This window comes from Acanthisitta chloris, unplaced genomic scaffold, assembly GCF_000695815.1.
Source record: "Acanthisitta chloris isolate BGI_N310 unplaced genomic scaffold, ASM69581v1 scaffold4082, whole genome shotgun sequence".
Taxonomy (NCBI): Eukaryota; Metazoa; Chordata; class Aves; order Passeriformes; family Acanthisittidae; genus Acanthisitta; species Acanthisitta chloris.
Window position 1 is genome coordinate 14,913 of NW_008662020.1, and position 18,224 is coordinate 33,136.

The window sequence follows — 18,224 nt, forward strand, 5'->3', positions numbered from 1 at the left end:
ACATAAGAGATAGATCACTGTCTAGTACTTCAGTAGCCAGACAGCTTTTTTTATAGTTAGCTGAACAACCAAAAAGCCACTGCATCCATAAGAGATAGATCACTGTCTAGTACATCAGTAGCCAGACAGCTTTTTTTATAGCTAGCTGAACAACCAAAAAGCCACTGCATTTTTCTAACAAGCAGTGACTTATTGCAAATAAAATTACCAACTATGTCAGTGCAGTAGTTTCTGGAATCTGCTGTGTGTAAGGATCAACAAGAATTGTCTTCAAGGATCTGCAGAACATCTAAACTCATTGCCTCTACTTGTAATTTAAATGCCTCCACTGAAGCAAATAAAAAACTTAATGAGATTGCACATGATTAAAACTGCAGACTGAAGATTAAAAAAAGCCCTGGCTTTATTTAAAGTTTAAGAAATAGCTTTATCTTTTGTTGTTGCTATGTATTTCCTTTATAAGCTTTTGTTTCCTTTCTGAGCTCTTACTTGTTGTAAACTCATTGTGTTCTCTCCAGTACCTAACACTGGTAAGGACCGAGATGGGATTTGCAAATCATGGGGACAGTATCATTTTGAAACATTTGATGGCATCTACTACTACTTCCCAGGAAATTGCTCCTATATATTTGCAAAAGACTGCAGTACTTCGGAACCCCAGTACACTGTTTGGGTAAGTATGTGAACATAGGTTAGAAGTAAGTATAAAAGTAAATAACTAAGTAAAATAAGTAGAATAACAATAAATGTATGAAACTGGGCATTGTTTACTTAAATATAAAACTATGCTTCTGGAAATGCCTAAGCCTATATGCAGTAACTCAAAATACTGATGAAATTATAATCAACAGAATCACTATATTAAATATAGTATTCCTTACTTCTCCTAAATAGTATTTCTTACTCCTCCTATCCTTAAAGGGATTTCTGATCTTTCCTTTCTGGGATGAAAAGTGAGTCTTAAAGCAGGCCTTGGGAACATCATTAAAATTTATCTATCAGATTGTAAAGAAAATTAAGTTGCTGAGTAAAGTGCAAACAGTTACCACTTGCTAATAGCTAGGCACCCGAGTGTACTGGGCTCTGATTCACAGCACACTATGAGGATCTACTTCACTGGCTCACGGGATTTGCTTCCCCACCCTGTCCCCTCTGTGGATTTGCATTCTAATTTTGGATTACCTCTACGTCATGCAGAGAAGATTAACAGCTCAAAAGCCTTCATCTTGACCTATGTATGGAAGGCACTCTTTTTAGTAATTCCTTCAAATTGCTGAGTATCCATGGTTAATGACTTTGGGTTAAAGAGAGTTCAAGCCTATACCCTCTTTGAAGAAAGATAGCCTGCTTGTCAAGCTGTTGGTTACCATGGGGAGATAATACAAGCTCGTTATATTACTTTCTACACAGTGGCTGGGATTTGGTGCTGATCAGGCAGGGAAGAGGGGAATAGAGAGGTCCTAATTCTGAGTGCTGGTGGGTGCAGTGCTTGCAGGGATAAAGGCAGATCTTGATGCCAATTTCTGCTCTGAGGACTATTTTTCATTTATAAAGAGATGACCTCCCCTTTGCTCAGATACAACACCGAGTGAAGATAAATCTACCATTAAAGCTGCCATTTCTTTTTGGTCAAGTTATAGACAGATGCTGTTACACCTGCACAATTTCATTTTGATTCTCTGGATTCTCTTAGCAGTTGTGAGCTTTTAGGAGTTTTTAGAAAGTGATGTAGCAAAATCCAAGGTTATGTTAAAATCTAGAATCAGTATTTCAGTGGATTCTAGTTGCTCTGGAAAGAGAGAAGTGTTCATTCAATTGCTGGAACAAATGTCATGTTTTACTAAAATCTGAAAATGTTTACTCAGCAAAGTCATAAGTAATGTGAGAATGCAGTCTCTACAGACTGGGAAATGGGGAGCCTAAAACCTTGCCAAATCCTCACATTATGGTCCTTCTGGCTTTAATAATCCACCTCTCGAGAGGCGAAGAAAACACAAGAATTATTTTGATTTTCCTTGGTTGTGTTTCTGTCTTGAATGGGATTTACATAGAAGCCAGCTGTCGGTACTAGTAACATTTATTATGTCTTTAATTGCGATTATCTTTATACATGTAAAAACTCTTAATGCTTTTCCTAGTTTGGTTTATTTCGCTTAAAGAAATAGTAACTGGCTTTTGCTTCCAGGATTAATTGTCAGTTAAGGAACATTAATTTGAATATGCATTAGCACTGTATGTGTTTACTGACATATATTTTCTACAAAAGAGTTACTTTTACAGCCTACGTTACTACATTGGTAAAATGTTCCCAATTATGAATTTATTTAGCTTCATGGCACTGTCAAGGTAACTGGTAACACAACTCCCATCCTTCTCAGAGCATGGTGACACACACAGTAACATAAGTCGTGTTTGAGTTATCTAAACTCTGTCTACATTTTAATTTAGGTAATGATAGGCATCTCAGATTCAAAACACATTCCCGTCTCTTCAGTGGTGTCTAAAATCAGCTCACAGGCTTGTGAAGAATTATAAGATCCCACAGCTTTGGGTGGCTCAGTCCCACTGAGACAAATGAAAGCTGTTGAAGTTTTGCTCAAGCAAAACCCCCCAGTTTTCAAGTCTTGAGAGCACTGTAGAAGCTGATATACAATTCAAACCAATCCCCTGGCTCACTATGCTGTGCATGTATAATGGGGAGAAGCATACTTCAGAAAAGTTCAGCCCTCTCCTTTAGCAGGGCTGGAAAGCCAGTGCAAAATGGATTTTAGCAGATCCATGTAAATTACATGCCTACAATAATCTGTGGGAGCACTCCAAAATCTCAACAAATCCTGAGTGGTTCAGAAAGGCATGCTGTACTTCAGCTGGTACCAGTCTCAGCTGGTGATGAGAGTGCTGTTGTTATGCTGAGGTTCTGAGTCCTGTCTTACAGATCAGACCTCCAGAAACAGAGCAAGAGGGATGTTTCCTCAGTGCAAATAACAAGCTGCTACTTTGGCAGCTATAAGCTAGCTTACTGCAGTGACTCTGAAGTTCATCAACATAATATAACTGGCTCTTTCATCCAGTGTTTAAACCACTGTCATGTGATGCTGTATGCTGTTATACAGTGGCTGTATTTCTCAGTAGTATTGGGTAGAGTGAACTTCTAGTTTTGCATATCTCTGTAGTTGTGGCTTTTGAATATTTTAAGTAGTTATTTCTAAAGCTCTTTCTGTAACTGGAGCAAGAAATGTAAAATGTCATGTATGAGTTTATTGCATGAACTTGTTGAGAACAAACATTTCTTATTGTGTGTGTATTTTTCCCCTCTAAGGTTCATAACAGTCCTAGCTGTTACAGTTCAGTATATACTTGTCAGAGGTCCATCAGCTTATTTTTTTCAAACCAAGAAGAAATAATTATTTCAGGACATGAAGTAAGAAAAAATGGAATCAGGTAAGTGTTCTAATGGTAGGTTTTGCCATTTAATTGCAAAAAGAAAATGTGGAGTTTGAGAAACTGATGCTTTTCACAGAATCCAGAGAAAATAATTTGATACATATCTTTACTGATCCCTTGCTGTTCTCTATTGGGATTGACAGAGCTCTAGTGTGAGCAATTGTAATGGTGCTGATGTGATGCCTGTGTGAGAATAAAATACACTCCCTGCATTAAACTTGTGTTCAACTTCTCAGCTGTAACCTAACAATTATTCATGCCTAATCTGTACAGACAACATCTGTATCAGGCAGTTCTAGCTAATCCTTGGTGCGTCCTGATACCATTTTGTACAAGGCAGTCATTATTTATTCTTGGTAGCTATAGCTAATGTAAGACATAATCTTCTTCTAGACAAGTTTGAATTGGTTAAAACAAAACATCTCTGAGGTATATCAAACCCCCAAATTTACCTTTTTTTTTATATGTAAAAAGATGAGTTCAAGGCCATCATAAGTATATTTGATAAAGTTGATAAAGTACAGAAAAATTCAAAGGGTTGCTAAGGTGTTTTTGCCATCTTCTTTGATGTAATGCTATGGCCATTAGTATCTGGGACTGATAGCTACAGTGATACTGTTCAACCCAACAGAACAGCTTTGGAAGACTAGTGTTAGATCTGTGCAGCGACTTTATTGTTCAGTGATCTTTGACCAAAGGAGGGAGAGATACAGCTTTTTTTGTCGATGGCATTTTCTGTAGTGTAAGTTGCTCCATTTGCAGATGTCTAACCCACTGTCCAGGAGAGCTGCTAGTGGGCATAGCATCACATAGCCCCTTGTCTGTCACAGCATGCTCCTGAAGTCAAGTATTCCTCAACATGCCTGTATGGGGCTTTGAAAGTGAAGAGTCATTATTCTTTCAGGTTTATAATTGGTACAACTGATTGGTATATACAACAGGAAAGCATTTGTTTCTGATGGTCTGATATAGAGAAGTAAACAGCACAAAAGATAGAAAAACATGATGAATTGGATAGAGAGACTGTATACACCAGGGAAAAGGGGCTTAGTCTATTAGAAGGTGATGTTTTATGTGGCATTTCTTAGAACTAATCTCATCTCATCTGAGATCTTTGAAGCAGACTATATTTTTCCAGATTATCATTGCCTCAGACAGTTGGAAATGCTTTCCTTGAGAGACTGGCTGACTATATTCTGGTGAAGACTACTTTTGGTTTTTCTCTTGCTTGGGATGGAAACTCTGGTATTTATATTAAGCTAACAGAAGATCATAAGGGAAAACCTTGTGGCCTTTGTGGAAACTTTAATGGCAATAAATATGATGACCTGATACTGCAAAATAGTAAGTAAATAGCTTACCCTTGCCTTGTGTGAACAGCTTTCATCTTCACTTTAAATATAATGCTGTAAAAGGCAGAGTCCAGTTTCAGTTATTTCAGTAAAACAGTGTATCTACTCTACTTTTCCTTTTCCACATCATGAAAGATGTAAAGGGAAAATGTGCTAGTTTCAGAAAGTATTTATATGTGTGTTTAAGCCTTTCTTGCTCAGCAAAGCACTTGAGGTATGTTTATCTTAGCTGATGACAGTGCCTTCAAATAATAAATAAATAAACAAATGTTTGTGGTTTTCTATGTTTAAAAATGAAAGGGAAAAGGAAAGAAGAGCCAAAATAATAATATTTGGTAAAAGCACCATCTCAAGTCATTCTTTTATAAAAGCATCATAAAAATGCTAGATGAAATATGTAAATTTCCAAGCTTTTGCCAGGGATTTCCTTGTATCTCTTTGTTGGTATGGTGTTCTATGGGTCTTCTACTACCCTGTAGGATGAGGAGCTGCCCAATGCTGGGTGTGAGGCAGAGATGAGTTGTTCAACTTGTAGAGTATTCTGTAGTTGATGTAGAGAATGCTCCATAGGGAGTTTTGTCCTATTTGTGACTAATGTGAAGAAAAAAAAAAAAAAAAAAGAAAAAGAACAAACTAGAAAATATAAGGAATACTTTTTCTCAGGCTCTGAAAAACAAGATAGGACTATATTACTGTTACCATTAACTGCTGATAGAATCTAGTCCCATGGCTCTGCATGTTCTTCAGTCAAAAAAGTTATCTCACTGTAGATTTTTTCCCCATTTTTTTATGGTTGATAGTGGAGCGAAAATATAAGGAATACTTGGAATACTTTTTCTCAGGCTCTGAAAAACAAGATAGGACTATATTACTGTTACCATTAACTGCTGATAGAATCTAGTCCCATGGCTCTGCATGTTCTTCAGTCAAAAAAGTTATCTCACTGTAGATTTTTTCCCCATTTTTTTATGGTTGATAGTGGAGCTTTTTAACCTTCTTAGTGAAGGAAGACTCAGTGTTACATATCTTTGCAGAGTCTTTAAAAACCTTCCCAGTATAAAATTCCTGTACCTCTTCTGCCATGAGAGCAGTAAGTTTCATGCATGACCTTCTGCACACCAGAGTATGGTATGTTTAACAACTTGTTAAAACTGGTGATGTGTAATAATAGAGGAAAATGGTGTTTGGAGGAAATAATGAACTAACAGGATCTCTAAAAAAATAGTAATTTCTTTAAATATATTACCTGTTATAGAAGACTTCTGGCTCTTACCTTTCTTCATTTCCAAAGCTACATTTCTTCATCATCCTAATTTCTTCTGGCATTTTTCTTTCTCAGACATGATAGCATTATTGAAATGTACAATTGGGAACCATATGAATCACCTTAACCTTGAGCCAGTTATATAAAATGGTGCCTTGACTCTGCAAATACAGAGCACAAAACTCTGAGATCTCCACAAGAATAGATTGCTAATTCAAATCCCTTCTAAGCTGCCACATTTTTCTGCTTCCAAATCTTACTAAGCATTTGTTATGATGATTTATCTCTCTCAGCTAAAATACTTCCCCCAGTAGGGTAAAGAAAGTTGCTACATCTATCCCGAGTCTTCCAGAGTCCAAGTGCTCTCTATTTGCAATGCCCAAATAAATAAGTTGCTGAGAGGCATATAATACCCTATTTCAAAGCACAGTTTTAAAACAAACTCCTTTTCTGTTTCCTTATCTTTATCTTCAACGACAGTGATTTTATTTTGTGATATGTTTTGAAGATTTAGAAATTTTTTTCAAGCCATGTCAAAATGTAAATAAAATATTTTAACTGTTTTTGAAAAAGCAGATTTCTGTTAATGGGTTTACCTCTAGATCAAACCCTAGCTTTTTATGTTTGGGAAAGGCTTTTTGCATAAAGAACTACTCTGCCAGAGAGGGAGAAATGTTTTAAATCTCCCTGGCTCTTAAGTAAAACAAACTGGTGTTTAGGATCTTATCTTTGTTTAATTGTGGAGATCTACGTACACATATCTGATTAGTATGCTTTGTGGCTTTCCACATAGCAGAGTGTCTAACTTTGTACCTCTTGTGCTAGAAGAAGTTAGATTAAGTCTTGTATGGTACAGCTCTGTGGAAAAAACCTCTCTAGCTGATTTCGTTTCAGTATCTTATCTCCTAACAATGCATAGCTATAGATAACCATAGCATAGATGCCAATTACTGTAAGGTTCTTCAAGGTGGAGGCAATATACCCTTTATAAGAGACTTAAGAATGTAGAGAAAATGTAAAATTTAGTTCTTGCTGCAAATATACAGGAATTTTGGGTTTGAGTCTTTACTGCCAAGCCTCTTGTATTTTAGCCTGTTGCCATGACTTCCAGTCATGCATCTTGTTCATTAATTTTCCCATGCTCATGCTGTGAGGGGAGCTGGGCATGTCATGGTGTGTTTGTTGTTGGGCTTTTCTGCAACAGGGGAAAAGGAGAGAGATAATGGCACTGACTGACCTTTGTGAAACATGCTGAAAGCCTTAAATTGTGTCAAAGAAATGTATTTTTTCTGAAGTATTCAATGCATTACACTTGTCATTATTTGTATATTTGTTATAAAATTATCAGTGATTACATGAAAAAAACACCAACCAACACCTTGTCATATATTTTAAAATATTTTCTTTCATTTAAATGTCGTATAAAATGCTACGTGAGATGAAAAAAGATAAAGAACATTTTCTTATGCCACCCATACTCTGAAAATGTCTGTAACTGAGGCAATGAACACATTGACAAACAATTAGAAATTTCCAAGCTGTCTTTTGTGTTTGTGTTGACCACTTTTTTCGTTGTGCCCTTCCAATGTTTTAATGCAGTAGGTGAATATACAGAAGATGTTGCTGAATTTGCAAATAGCTGGGCTGTGCAAACCTCAGATGATGTAACTTGTGTACCTACTGCCTCAGATTTTTCCAGTCCTTGCTCAGCCAATGCAGAATCCACTGAGGTAAATTTATCATATTGTATGCATAAACACACACACACATACACACACACACACACACATATATACACACACACACACACATCTATATATATAGTCTTCACTGCTTACTGAAGGTACAAGAATCTAGTAATATACACCATGTTGAAGAAAGCCTTAAAGCACTGAGGCTTTGAGAAAGGAAAGATTCAGATCAGGGCTGTTGCTAGGGAATGCCTGAAGTTCTTCATATGTTTAGCTTGCAAGTACAAAGGCTAAGATGGGATGTGCCAAGTGGCATAGGTCTGTTGGCAGAGTTCATCATTACTGCATTAAACTTGGTTTTAGATTCCAGTCCTGGCATCTTACATCTCATTATTTTGGCAATTGTGAAATACTGCAAAAATAGCACGGTCAGTTCCTGTATTGACACAAAGTCCTTTTTTTTCATTTCACACTCTTTTCATCCTAGCTGGTTTAGCTGCAGCATGCAATCAAGCCACCCGAGGCAGAGAGGACAAATGTTAGGAAGAATAATAAAAATGGTATAATAATAAATTGAGACTGTGAGATTCTGAAACTGTAATGAGGATATAAAGGACCTGAGATTAGGCAAACAAAGATAAAGAAAATTATGCCTGTTCAGAAAGTATTGGCTAACTGTTGTTTACTGATTCTCCTGCACAGGACATATTCTTCAAGTGCCAAATATTCCTACAGTTTCCTTTTCTCAGCTGTCATGAAAGTATAGATCCGTATTCTTATATTTCGAGCTGTATGAATGACCTTTGCAGGTAAGACTGGAGTTCTTGTTTATTTTATCTGATGTGTGAAATAAATGCTCACTCTTTTGTGTGAGGCCAGCATGGAACAACATTGAGGGAAATTAGGAAAAACCAAGTTCAGAATAAAAGAGATGAGGTTTCTCATGGGGGTGATTTAGTGTGGAAACAAAGGGCACAGAACCAGCCTGCCAAGGCATATTTTGGTTGCTAAAGGTTTACATGGATTCAAGGAAATAATAGAGAAGTAAATGGAAGATAAATCCATGGAGAATCACTAATGACAAAGGAGGCACTGCTAATTACAAAACCCCCTGAAACCTGTATCTGCAGGTCCTGAAGCAAAAATACATGGAGATGATGCTAGGGAAAAATATCACTGATACTGGAGGAGCTGGACCATTTTTCTGACTCAGTTGGACTGGTTTTTTATGAATAACCACTGTGGTTCAAATTAGTAGAATATTTACAAAATGGTTTTGTACATGTAAATTCAGATTTGTCAAAAGAAATTCAACTCCCATTTGCTTTGGTGGGAGTTACACCCCCTCAGCTGCTGGCATTGTATGCAATCTGGTATTTTTCCCTTTGCTCTCCAGACTCCTGATTAGATCTTGTCATTCAGATTAAACTTGTGCTCCAGTAATTGAAGAGAAAACTGAGCCGTGCACCACTTCTTTTTTAGTAAGGTTTTAAAACTAGAAGTAATTGCCATAAATAACAGGATTTTTACCAGATACTATTATGACCTTCTCAGAGTATCACTAATTTAGCCAAAAACGTATGGAGAGGGATCACAAGAGTAAAAATAAGTTCATTTTTTTAATGGAATCTTTAGTTTTTCTCATTTACCATAGAGTCAAGATGGAAGAATTTGTGTTCGTAGGCAAATACCCAAAGTGTATTTCCTAATGTTTATGATATGTACATTGTTTTTGCTCAGAGAAGAGGTGAGTTGTCTCTGCATGGTCTCTTTGTAACTCAGGAGTTTACTGTGACTTTTGAAGAATAATGAAAAGCGAATTTTCAAACAGGATATTGAATCAGTGCTGTGGTGTTAAGGGGGGTTGGTTTTTTTGCCAGCTTGCTGATGGGTGTGGATTTGAATTGTGTGAATGTTTAAAACATTGAAGTTTCTGTGTCTCAGAACCTCATCAATTTAGGCTTATTTTGTTTATAAAAGAGACCTCTCTTCTTATGGCTTAGTGTCAGTTTATGAAGATTTTTTTTTTGTGGAGCCATAGTATATGCCAAGTATTCTTTCTATTAAGACCCATTTAATTGGATTAGATAAGGAGAGCTGGAGAGACTCTGATCACTGTAACAAAGAGAGTAGTGGTCTTTGATTTGATAACAGATGTGTTGAAAGCAGAACACAAACACAATATATTATATTCTTAAGATCATTAATTTTGGAAGCATGATCTTGTGTGCTGAAAGGCAAACTCAGTTGATCTGTCACAGTCATGCTCATAATAGAAATGCCATGTTATGACTAGTTTATTTTGGCATCAAATCCTCCACAGTGAGTGATGTGAGTTGTTGGACTTTCACAGTAATGAAAAGTTGGTGGTATCTCACTGTATGTGACTTACATCTGAATAAAATTGGAGCTTACTTAAACATTAATGAATGTCTCTCAACTTGATCCTGGTAAAGGAGCACTGTACAGGTTTTTCTGTAAAGACTAAGGCATAAGATAATGTCTTTGCCCAACACCAAGTGCTGTAAACCCCTGAGCCTGTCCACAGTATTCGGCGGATAATGCTTCTGGCTCTGTGCACTTCAGGCCAAGGTCAGGAGTTCACCAAAAGAGTTCTTCTCACCTAAATTCAAGGTCTTACAAGCAATTGGAAACTTGGTGTTCTTACTTGGACCAGAATGTCTTTTGTCAGTGTAGGTCAGAGTTTTAACATCATGCAGGATAGAGAGGGCCTGGGATGGGGATCTTGAGACTGTCGAGTTGTCCACTGTCATAAAGAAAAATCCTGTTTCTCTTTCACCATAGGCAGCATTTACATACACATATTTAAATAATAGATTAATAGTTTTGTTCATTGGGGTAATATTAAAATGAAATAACTTTTTGTGTGATCAAATTATAAAAGCACAACAGTATATTCAGTACAGTTTGCTCTTCTTCATCTTTTCACTGTGTGCCATTATGACCAACTGGTGTCAGTTATGTGTGAAATATCCTGTGCAGTGTCACAGAGCAGAGATTTGTAGATGGGATTTGAGTTCCTTAGTTACTCTCTTATTTTATCATTTCAGAGTGGATGATGATGAAACATACTGCAGGGCAGTGACAGAGTACGCTAGAGCATGCTCTCACGCTGGCTCTCCGGTGCGGGACTGGAGGGATGACTTTCCTGCCTGTAGTAAGACTCTTTATTTAAGCATACTATGTGACCTTTGAGATATCCTATGTATTAATTTCAAATAACTCCATCTTGACAGCATTTTTCACTGTAGAACTCAAACCTGGTACTGAAGTTGATCAACTAGTTTCACTATTGCTGGCTAACTATGAAGTCAATGACTTGCTAGCTGAATACTTTAATTCCATTGTGATACGGTCTAGATCTATACAAAATTCTTGTTTCTGCAGATAGCTTGAAACATCATGTGTACTGACTATATTCTACGACAGAGAACAAACATCTGTGGAGCTCTGTTGTTGCCCCTCATTTCAGATGACCTTTCAGCCTCTATTGGCCCTGTAACAGAATTAATGTGGTTGATCCAGTTCCTTCTGGTTATCACCACCACCCATAAACTGCAGCTCAGTCTCATGCACAAGGCTTTGAACTAGCTGAGATACGAGTACATGTTCCCCTGTCACAGAAACTATAACTTCTTTTGGAGGGGCAATGCAGGAATTTGCTGAAGAAAGGCTTAAATACTGGTGAGAAGTTCTCCACAGTTCATTCGTTAAAACCCCTCCAAACAATCCACTGTGCTTGATCTGATTAACTACCTGAAGCGCTGTGCAACTGTTTATTTGACAGAGAGGGGGTTTCCAGCATGGAAAGAGAAATTGCACTTATGTTCAATATACCATGTTGTTTTTCCCTAGCTGAGAAGTGTGAAGACAGCTTTGTTCACCGTGACTGTATTAGTTGTTGCCCACCAACCTGCACATTTGAAAAAGATTGTCTTGGCAGCAACCTGCACTGTTTAGATGGCTGTTACTGTCCAGATGGTAAATACCCTCAATGTTATATGAAAAAATATGCATAAAGCTACTATCCAACATCCTCATAAACTCTAAATAGACTGTGCTTTAAGTTAAAGCCTGAAAATAAGAATATTGTAAGTTCTGCCCTGGTTCTTGTTATTGTCACTGTGATTCTTCCTTTTATTGTGCACTAAACATTTCTCTAGAAGACAGAGCTGTCTCAGCATGCAAAATCAGATAAAATCTGGAGCCATTACTAATGCTTCCTACAATAAGACATTGCATAGATTTAGTCTACTTTATTTGATTTATTCCAGTGTCTATAGAAATTTTGCTTAAACAGAATGTGTCATGCTCTGTACAAACAACCAAACTTTAAGACCTGTACTCACTAAAAATTATGGACTGGACTAGGAACAGTCCTATTCTAGAAGCACTAAAAATAATGAGATTTCAGAATCTTTTTATTTTTGGGTCTGTACAGTTTTACATGCTTAAGGCAGACATTCTCCATAAAGCAATGATTCATAGTGACAACTGCTTTTAGAGCTTCATTGTTCATCACTCTGAGCTCTCTGCACTCACTGGGAACTGTTTTTGCTGGTCCTTGTTTAAGACTGCTGAGATCACCTTCTGGCAGATTTGAATGTTTGAGACAGATGGAGGAAGAGCAGTGATCCGGAGTTTGTTAATTTGTTTTCTATCTCATTTATTAACTTCTCTCCCAATAGGTCTCATTATGGAAAATGGAACTTGTATCTCTTTGTCAAATTGTCCTTGTATTTATCATGGAACAGCTTTCCCAGTAGGCTCAAAAATTGAACAAGAATGTAGCAACTGGTATGTGAAAGCCTTTGTGTTTCATCTCTGTGACTGTTGTTCATAGTTCGTTTAACATCATAGTCACACTCACATTTTAAAGAATAGTTATTATCTATGTTTTGCAGTCTGAGCCTTGTGTATCACTAAAATGTGCAGGCTATTATATGGAAAGCATGAATTCAAGGCATATTAATTAACACAAACCTACTTATTTTGCTGAAGATCAGAACACTGAATTTCTGTTTTGTGATTTTTCATTTCAGTATTTGTGTTGGTGGCATTTGGAATTGCACTGATCATGATTGCCCAGGTATTTGTATTTCATTGTTTTCTCTCCTCATAACATAAAGGATAAACTCTTCAGAAGACAGCAGAACCAAACATGATTCAAGGGTTTGATTTAAGATTAAGCAGATGGGTATTGAAATTAGCAGTGGACCAACTGGAGTGAAGCTGTTAACTGCCTAACAATACCCATCCTACCTTTTCCCACTTACTTCCCTACCTCAGTGAGCTACATACACCTCTTGTTTTCTTTCTCCTGTTTATGCTCAATGATCTTTGCCACAGGTGCCAGATCTCTACTGCCTGTGCAGTACCTAGACCAGGTACAAGGATCTCCTCACTTCTAGGTGCAGTTGTAATGCAAGTAATAAACCCCCGTCATTCTGATGCTCAGTGTGCTGCATTATCTCTCTTGTGACACACATTTTCTCTCTTGTAACACCAGTTCCTGTTTGGATAATGATCCTTATCTTTAAATACAACATGTCTCTCTAATGAGTTACACAGAGGAACATAGAGTAGTCGGGTAGTGAAACTCCCTTGACAGTTCTGTGTCTTAGACAAGATTGTACTATGAAACTTGTGAAAGAGAGAATTTTTTTTACAAATTAAGGAGCCCTCTCTGAAAGAGGTAATAAAGCTTAACAGTTGCTAAGTAAGGCTTGACATTGTGAATCGGATGTGTGAAACAGTTGACATTGAGAACTACTCTTGTGTGTGTTATGTGTACATGTGGGTCTTAATTATGACTAATCTAGTCTAGTCCTAGGGCCTAAATTGCTGTTAGTAGAAGGACCAGGTTAAATGTGCTCCCACAAAGCACCTCCTGCAGTAGCTGCAGCCAAAATTAATCTAGTTCATGTGCTCTGATGCTGCCCCATGATGTGAATGGAAGTGCAGTAAGTGGGGTTGAGCTGGAGACTTGCTTCAAAAGTGCGCTTCAGATCTTAACTGGGGGAAGAAAAAAGTGCCCTGTCATGGCAATCCCAGGGAAATCTACAGGTTGGGTGTGGAAGTAATTGTGACCAGCAGTGAGGAGAAAGACTTGAGTGTGATGGTGGATGAGAAACTCAACATGAGCTGCAGTGTGAGCTCACAGCCCAGAAAGCCAATGGAATCCTGGGCTGCATCCAAAGGAGTACGGCTAGCAGGTGAAGGGAGGTGATTCTCTCCCTCTACTCTCATGAGATCTCATCTGGACTACTGCCTGCAGTTCTGGTGCCCTCAACATAAGAAGCACATGGAACTGTTGAAACAAGTCCAGAGGAGGCCACAAAGCTGAGAAGAGGGCTGGAGCATCTCCCCTATGAAGACAGGCTGAGGAAGTTGGGGCTGTTCAGCCTGGAGAAGAGAAGGTTGGGTGGAGACCTCATGGTAGCCTTTCAGTATCTGAAGAGGCCACAGGGAAGCTGGAGAGGGACTCTTTGTTAGGAACTGAAATGATAGGACAAGGGGTAATGGGTTCAAATTGAAAGAGGGAAAATTTAGGCTAGATATTTCCTGTGAGGGTGGTGAGACACTGGCACAGGTTGCCCAGGGAAGCAGTGGCTGCCCCAACCCTGGCAGTGTTCAAAGTCAGGTTGGATGAGGCCTTGAGCAACCTGGTCTAGTGGGAGGTGTCCCTGCTGATGGCAGAGGGCTGGGACTAGATGGTCTGTAAGGCCCATTCCAACCCCCAAAATTCTATGATTCTATGACAGACCCCTGCAGCCTTTTCCTATCAGCAGTGCCATAGTACCTAGAAAAATGGAGAAAGAAGCTTGTCCTCTTTCATACTTAGCTGTGGAAAAAGATGATGAAAGGAAGATTCTAGTAAACTTCTGAATTGTAATGAATAATCTTCTGTGTTTTAGAGTACTTCTAACTCAAAGGCATCTCGCCTAGTTAGAACCAAAAGATGCTGCACTTCGGTGTGTGGAGTATGAGATGTTATCTGATGGAAATAGGGGTGTCTAGCATATTTGATTTCTAATGCCATTATAGCTAGATAGATTAGAGTTAGCTTGGATTATGTGCTTAGAAATAAGAAAAATGTTTAGTTTTTATCTCTTACAGAATTTACAGAATAATTATACATTCTCATGCAAGTGAACATTCTTGTTTTTCTCTCAAGCTGAGTGCTCCATCACAGGTAGCTCTCATTTCACAACATTTGATGGACGTCATTTTACCTTTCTTGGGATTTGCCAGTACATTTTGGTAAAAGGCACTGGGAAAAACAAATTCACAATCACTTTGCAGAAAGCACCTTGTGGACAGGTAAGCCACATTTTTCTTGAAATGTTGAAACAAATGGATTCATCCATACTTCAGGCAATCTTGTGTAAATTCTACTGTAAACTACTGGGCTATGTTTCATAGAAAATATAAATTGAAACCATCTTACAGCTTTTTTGGTAAGCGGCTGTATTACTACATGTTGTATTGCCCTTTGTAAAATCAATTGCATCTTAGAGGGATTAAATCTAAAGAGTTATTCATTTATGTATGTTAAAGAAGTATAAACATCTTTAATTATGGTACAAACAGATGTCAGGCTTTGGAAAAGCTGCTGGCAGCACTGAGCAGGCTTAATGCACTACTAGTTAGGCAGAGTTTTATTTCTTTGATAGCTTTAGATTTTTCTTTGATATGTTGCAGCATTCAATTTGTTGGAACAATGCCTTTTAGAAAGGTATTTATGAGACTAGCCACCACACGTATTTTTTTAAAGGGTTTTGGCAGGCATCCAACAACAGGCTTCAGGAATAAAGGTGCTTATAAAAAGCACTTGTCTTCAAGAGTGTATTTGATGATGCTGTTAGTCACCCAGGCTCTCAGCAGAAGGGGCTCTGAGACTGTGACTCACAGCTGCCCATGTGCTGAGGACAGGGATGTCTGAACTCATCCGCAGGGAGTAATGCATGGGAGCTGCCCTACTCTGGGACTGTCTCTCATGACCCTTCAACAGCTAGACTATGAGCTTGTGCCATAGCCTTTTTTTGTAAGCACCTCCTTCTCCTGCATAGGTGTTGACACTACTGTTTCTGCATTTCAGGTGGCCTGAAGCATGAATGGTTGGTTAGGTAGCTACTGAGAGAGAAGGATGCCACTAGGAATAGCCCTTAGCACAACTGTAGACACCTTGAAAAGATTCTGGGTGAAAACAGAGAGGCCTCTGGAGAGCATAAGATCCTTGGTTTAGGCTGATTATGTGTTATTTTTTGTCCTGTTTTTAGGTTCATAAACTCTGCCTCAATTGCACTTTAAAATGACATGTGTGAGATATTTTATGTCACCATTTTTTGATAGCCAGATATTTATAAATCATAATATAATTCAGGATAAATTATATCCTTTTGGTCTGCAATCAGAGATCCCCACTACATTTCAAGATGAGAAGCACCTTCTTGTGTGCTATAGTTTCTTTTTCCTGCACTGCTGCATTTGTGGTCTGGTTGCACCAGCTTGATATGGATGGGGTTGAACTCTTGCTCAAACACTGGTTAGCCCATCAGTGAGCAGTACCCAGGGTGGCCATTTTGAACCTAGTATGAGTACTTGGGGGCCTCTGTCAACTTACTACTAGACTGCCGTAGTAGCTAAAATGAATTCTCTTTGCATGTGGAGATTATGCATAAGCAATGTTTTAACATGTTCTGCATACAACTTTGGGTGCTCTGTTTAATACTTTGAGTGATAGTTTGTAACTGATTTACCTGATGACAGCTCCGATATTTCCTTTCTATACGTCTGCTTTTTTCCTCTGTTTGGTTTTGTTTTCCATGGTAATATTAATGTCATTGCCTGTTTCTGATGGTGAAACTTGTTTCTCCTTAGAATTTTGACCATGCCTGCATTGAGTCTATAACACTAGTTCTTGAAGATGATGTGAGGAAACAAGTAACTCTCACAAGATATGGTCAAGTCCAAACTGTCCATAACCAAGTTTTTAACCTTAATGGTAAGAAGTGCACGGAGGAGAATTTCACCATAGTTCTCATTGTGTCTTTTCTATGCTCCAAAACTTTTTAATAGTATCTGCCTATGAAAAAAGAATTTCTTCAAACATAATTTGTGAAGTGCACAATCACTTCTTAGAGCTTTAGTAATAATTATAGATATGTACATTTTCAGTCTCTGAAACAGCTTTTCATTATGCCCTCATTTATTTGCATTTCTTATCTTGCAGAGTACCTAGAAATTCCACGTATTTTGTTTGTGTTTAGGGGGAAGGAGGAAAGAAAAAGAAAGGAGGTTAAGAGAGGTTGGAAATTACCTTGGTGCTGATGTTAAGGTCTAGTTTGTTTGAAACCTTTTAGAATAAATAGCATGGAACAGAATCCATGTGCTCTGTGGGATCTACATTTATTTCAGTGCTGACATATGTTGTGATTTCAGACAGGTTATTTCACCTTTTTGGAAAGGATAGCAAAATAAATTAGCCTTAAAAGTATGTTAGAAAATGAAGCACTGAAGGTGGAAATGATATGGCTAAATTTTATATCTTACAGTGATCGGTTACTGGACTTTTAGTCTCTTGCTGAAAGAGTAAAGTCCTTTCCCAGCCTTCAGTTCTGTGATGGTGGTTGCAATCATGTCTTTTCTTTATTGAATTTTTCCAGTCACAGTTCTGCTTTTGGCATTCACAGCTTCCTATGGCAAATAGTGTCATGGCTCAGTTAAACCACTACAGTTGTGTTGCCAGTTCTGCTTCATAATTTCATTGATAATTTCATTTTATGTCTTTTGAATTAGTCCCTATTAACTTTGTTGTGAATCAGTCCCTATTCACTTTCTTGTCTCTTCGCATACTCTGCAACAAATATAATATATCACAAATATTTTGCTGTCACATTCTTAATAATTGTGTGTATCTAGTAAGTCTTATCAGCTAAGAACATCCTTAAGCATTTTATCTTCCTCTTCTCAGTGTATGCACCTAAGTGTGTATGTGTGTGTGTTTGCATACGTAGAGGCTCCTTGTGAAGGTAGATCTGCTTTAAGGCTACAGCTGCAAGTAATCCAACAATGTGTGGCAAATGAATGCTGTGACTGTGAAATTTCCATTTCCTCACATAATGGATTTGCTGGGAAGGAAAGCTGGGAATTTGATAGGGGCTCAGTTCACATACAGTCCAAGGAAAGAGCTATACTAATGTCATATCAAAAGTGGCAAGAGAGAACCTTATATCTAAAGATTCTGAGACACTTTACAGACACCTGTTAATTAATGTTATAATATCCCTGGAGACTAAGAAACAGTTGGTTTCTTGTCTTGTCTTCTCAATGCCATAGGCTTGCAGTTGCATAGCTTTCTTCTAACAAAAAGCCCAAAAACAAAACAAAAAGAAATGATGCAAGCGTGGTTTCTATGGTTTCTAGATAACTCACAGGTGCAGAAATGTG

General features: G+C 37.9%; 1 protein-coding gene across 1 annotated transcript in view; it reads left to right on the plus strand.

Moving 5' to 3' along the window:
• LOC103798177 (otogelin-like protein) overlaps nt 1-18,224 on the plus strand; it is a gene marked incomplete at its 3' end in the record, with an annotated part of 75,241 nt that overhangs the window by 6,404 nt on the left and 50,613 nt on the right. The window contains exons 6-16 of the mRNA XM_009070425.1: nt 519-673; nt 3,320-3,441; nt 4,583-4,788; nt 7,663-7,790; nt 8,454-8,560; nt 10,823-10,929; nt 11,628-11,753; nt 12,461-12,569; nt 12,815-12,861; nt 14,950-15,095; nt 16,656-16,779. Coding sequence (XP_009068673.1) covers nt 519-673; nt 3,320-3,441; nt 4,583-4,788; nt 7,663-7,790; nt 8,454-8,560; nt 10,823-10,929; nt 11,628-11,753; nt 12,461-12,569; nt 12,815-12,861; nt 14,950-15,095; nt 16,656-16,779 — 1,377 coding nt within the window. The remainder of the gene's footprint in view (nt 1-518; nt 674-3,319; nt 3,442-4,582; nt 4,789-7,662; nt 7,791-8,453; nt 8,561-10,822; nt 10,930-11,627; nt 11,754-12,460; nt 12,570-12,814; nt 12,862-14,949; nt 15,096-16,655; nt 16,780-18,224) is intronic.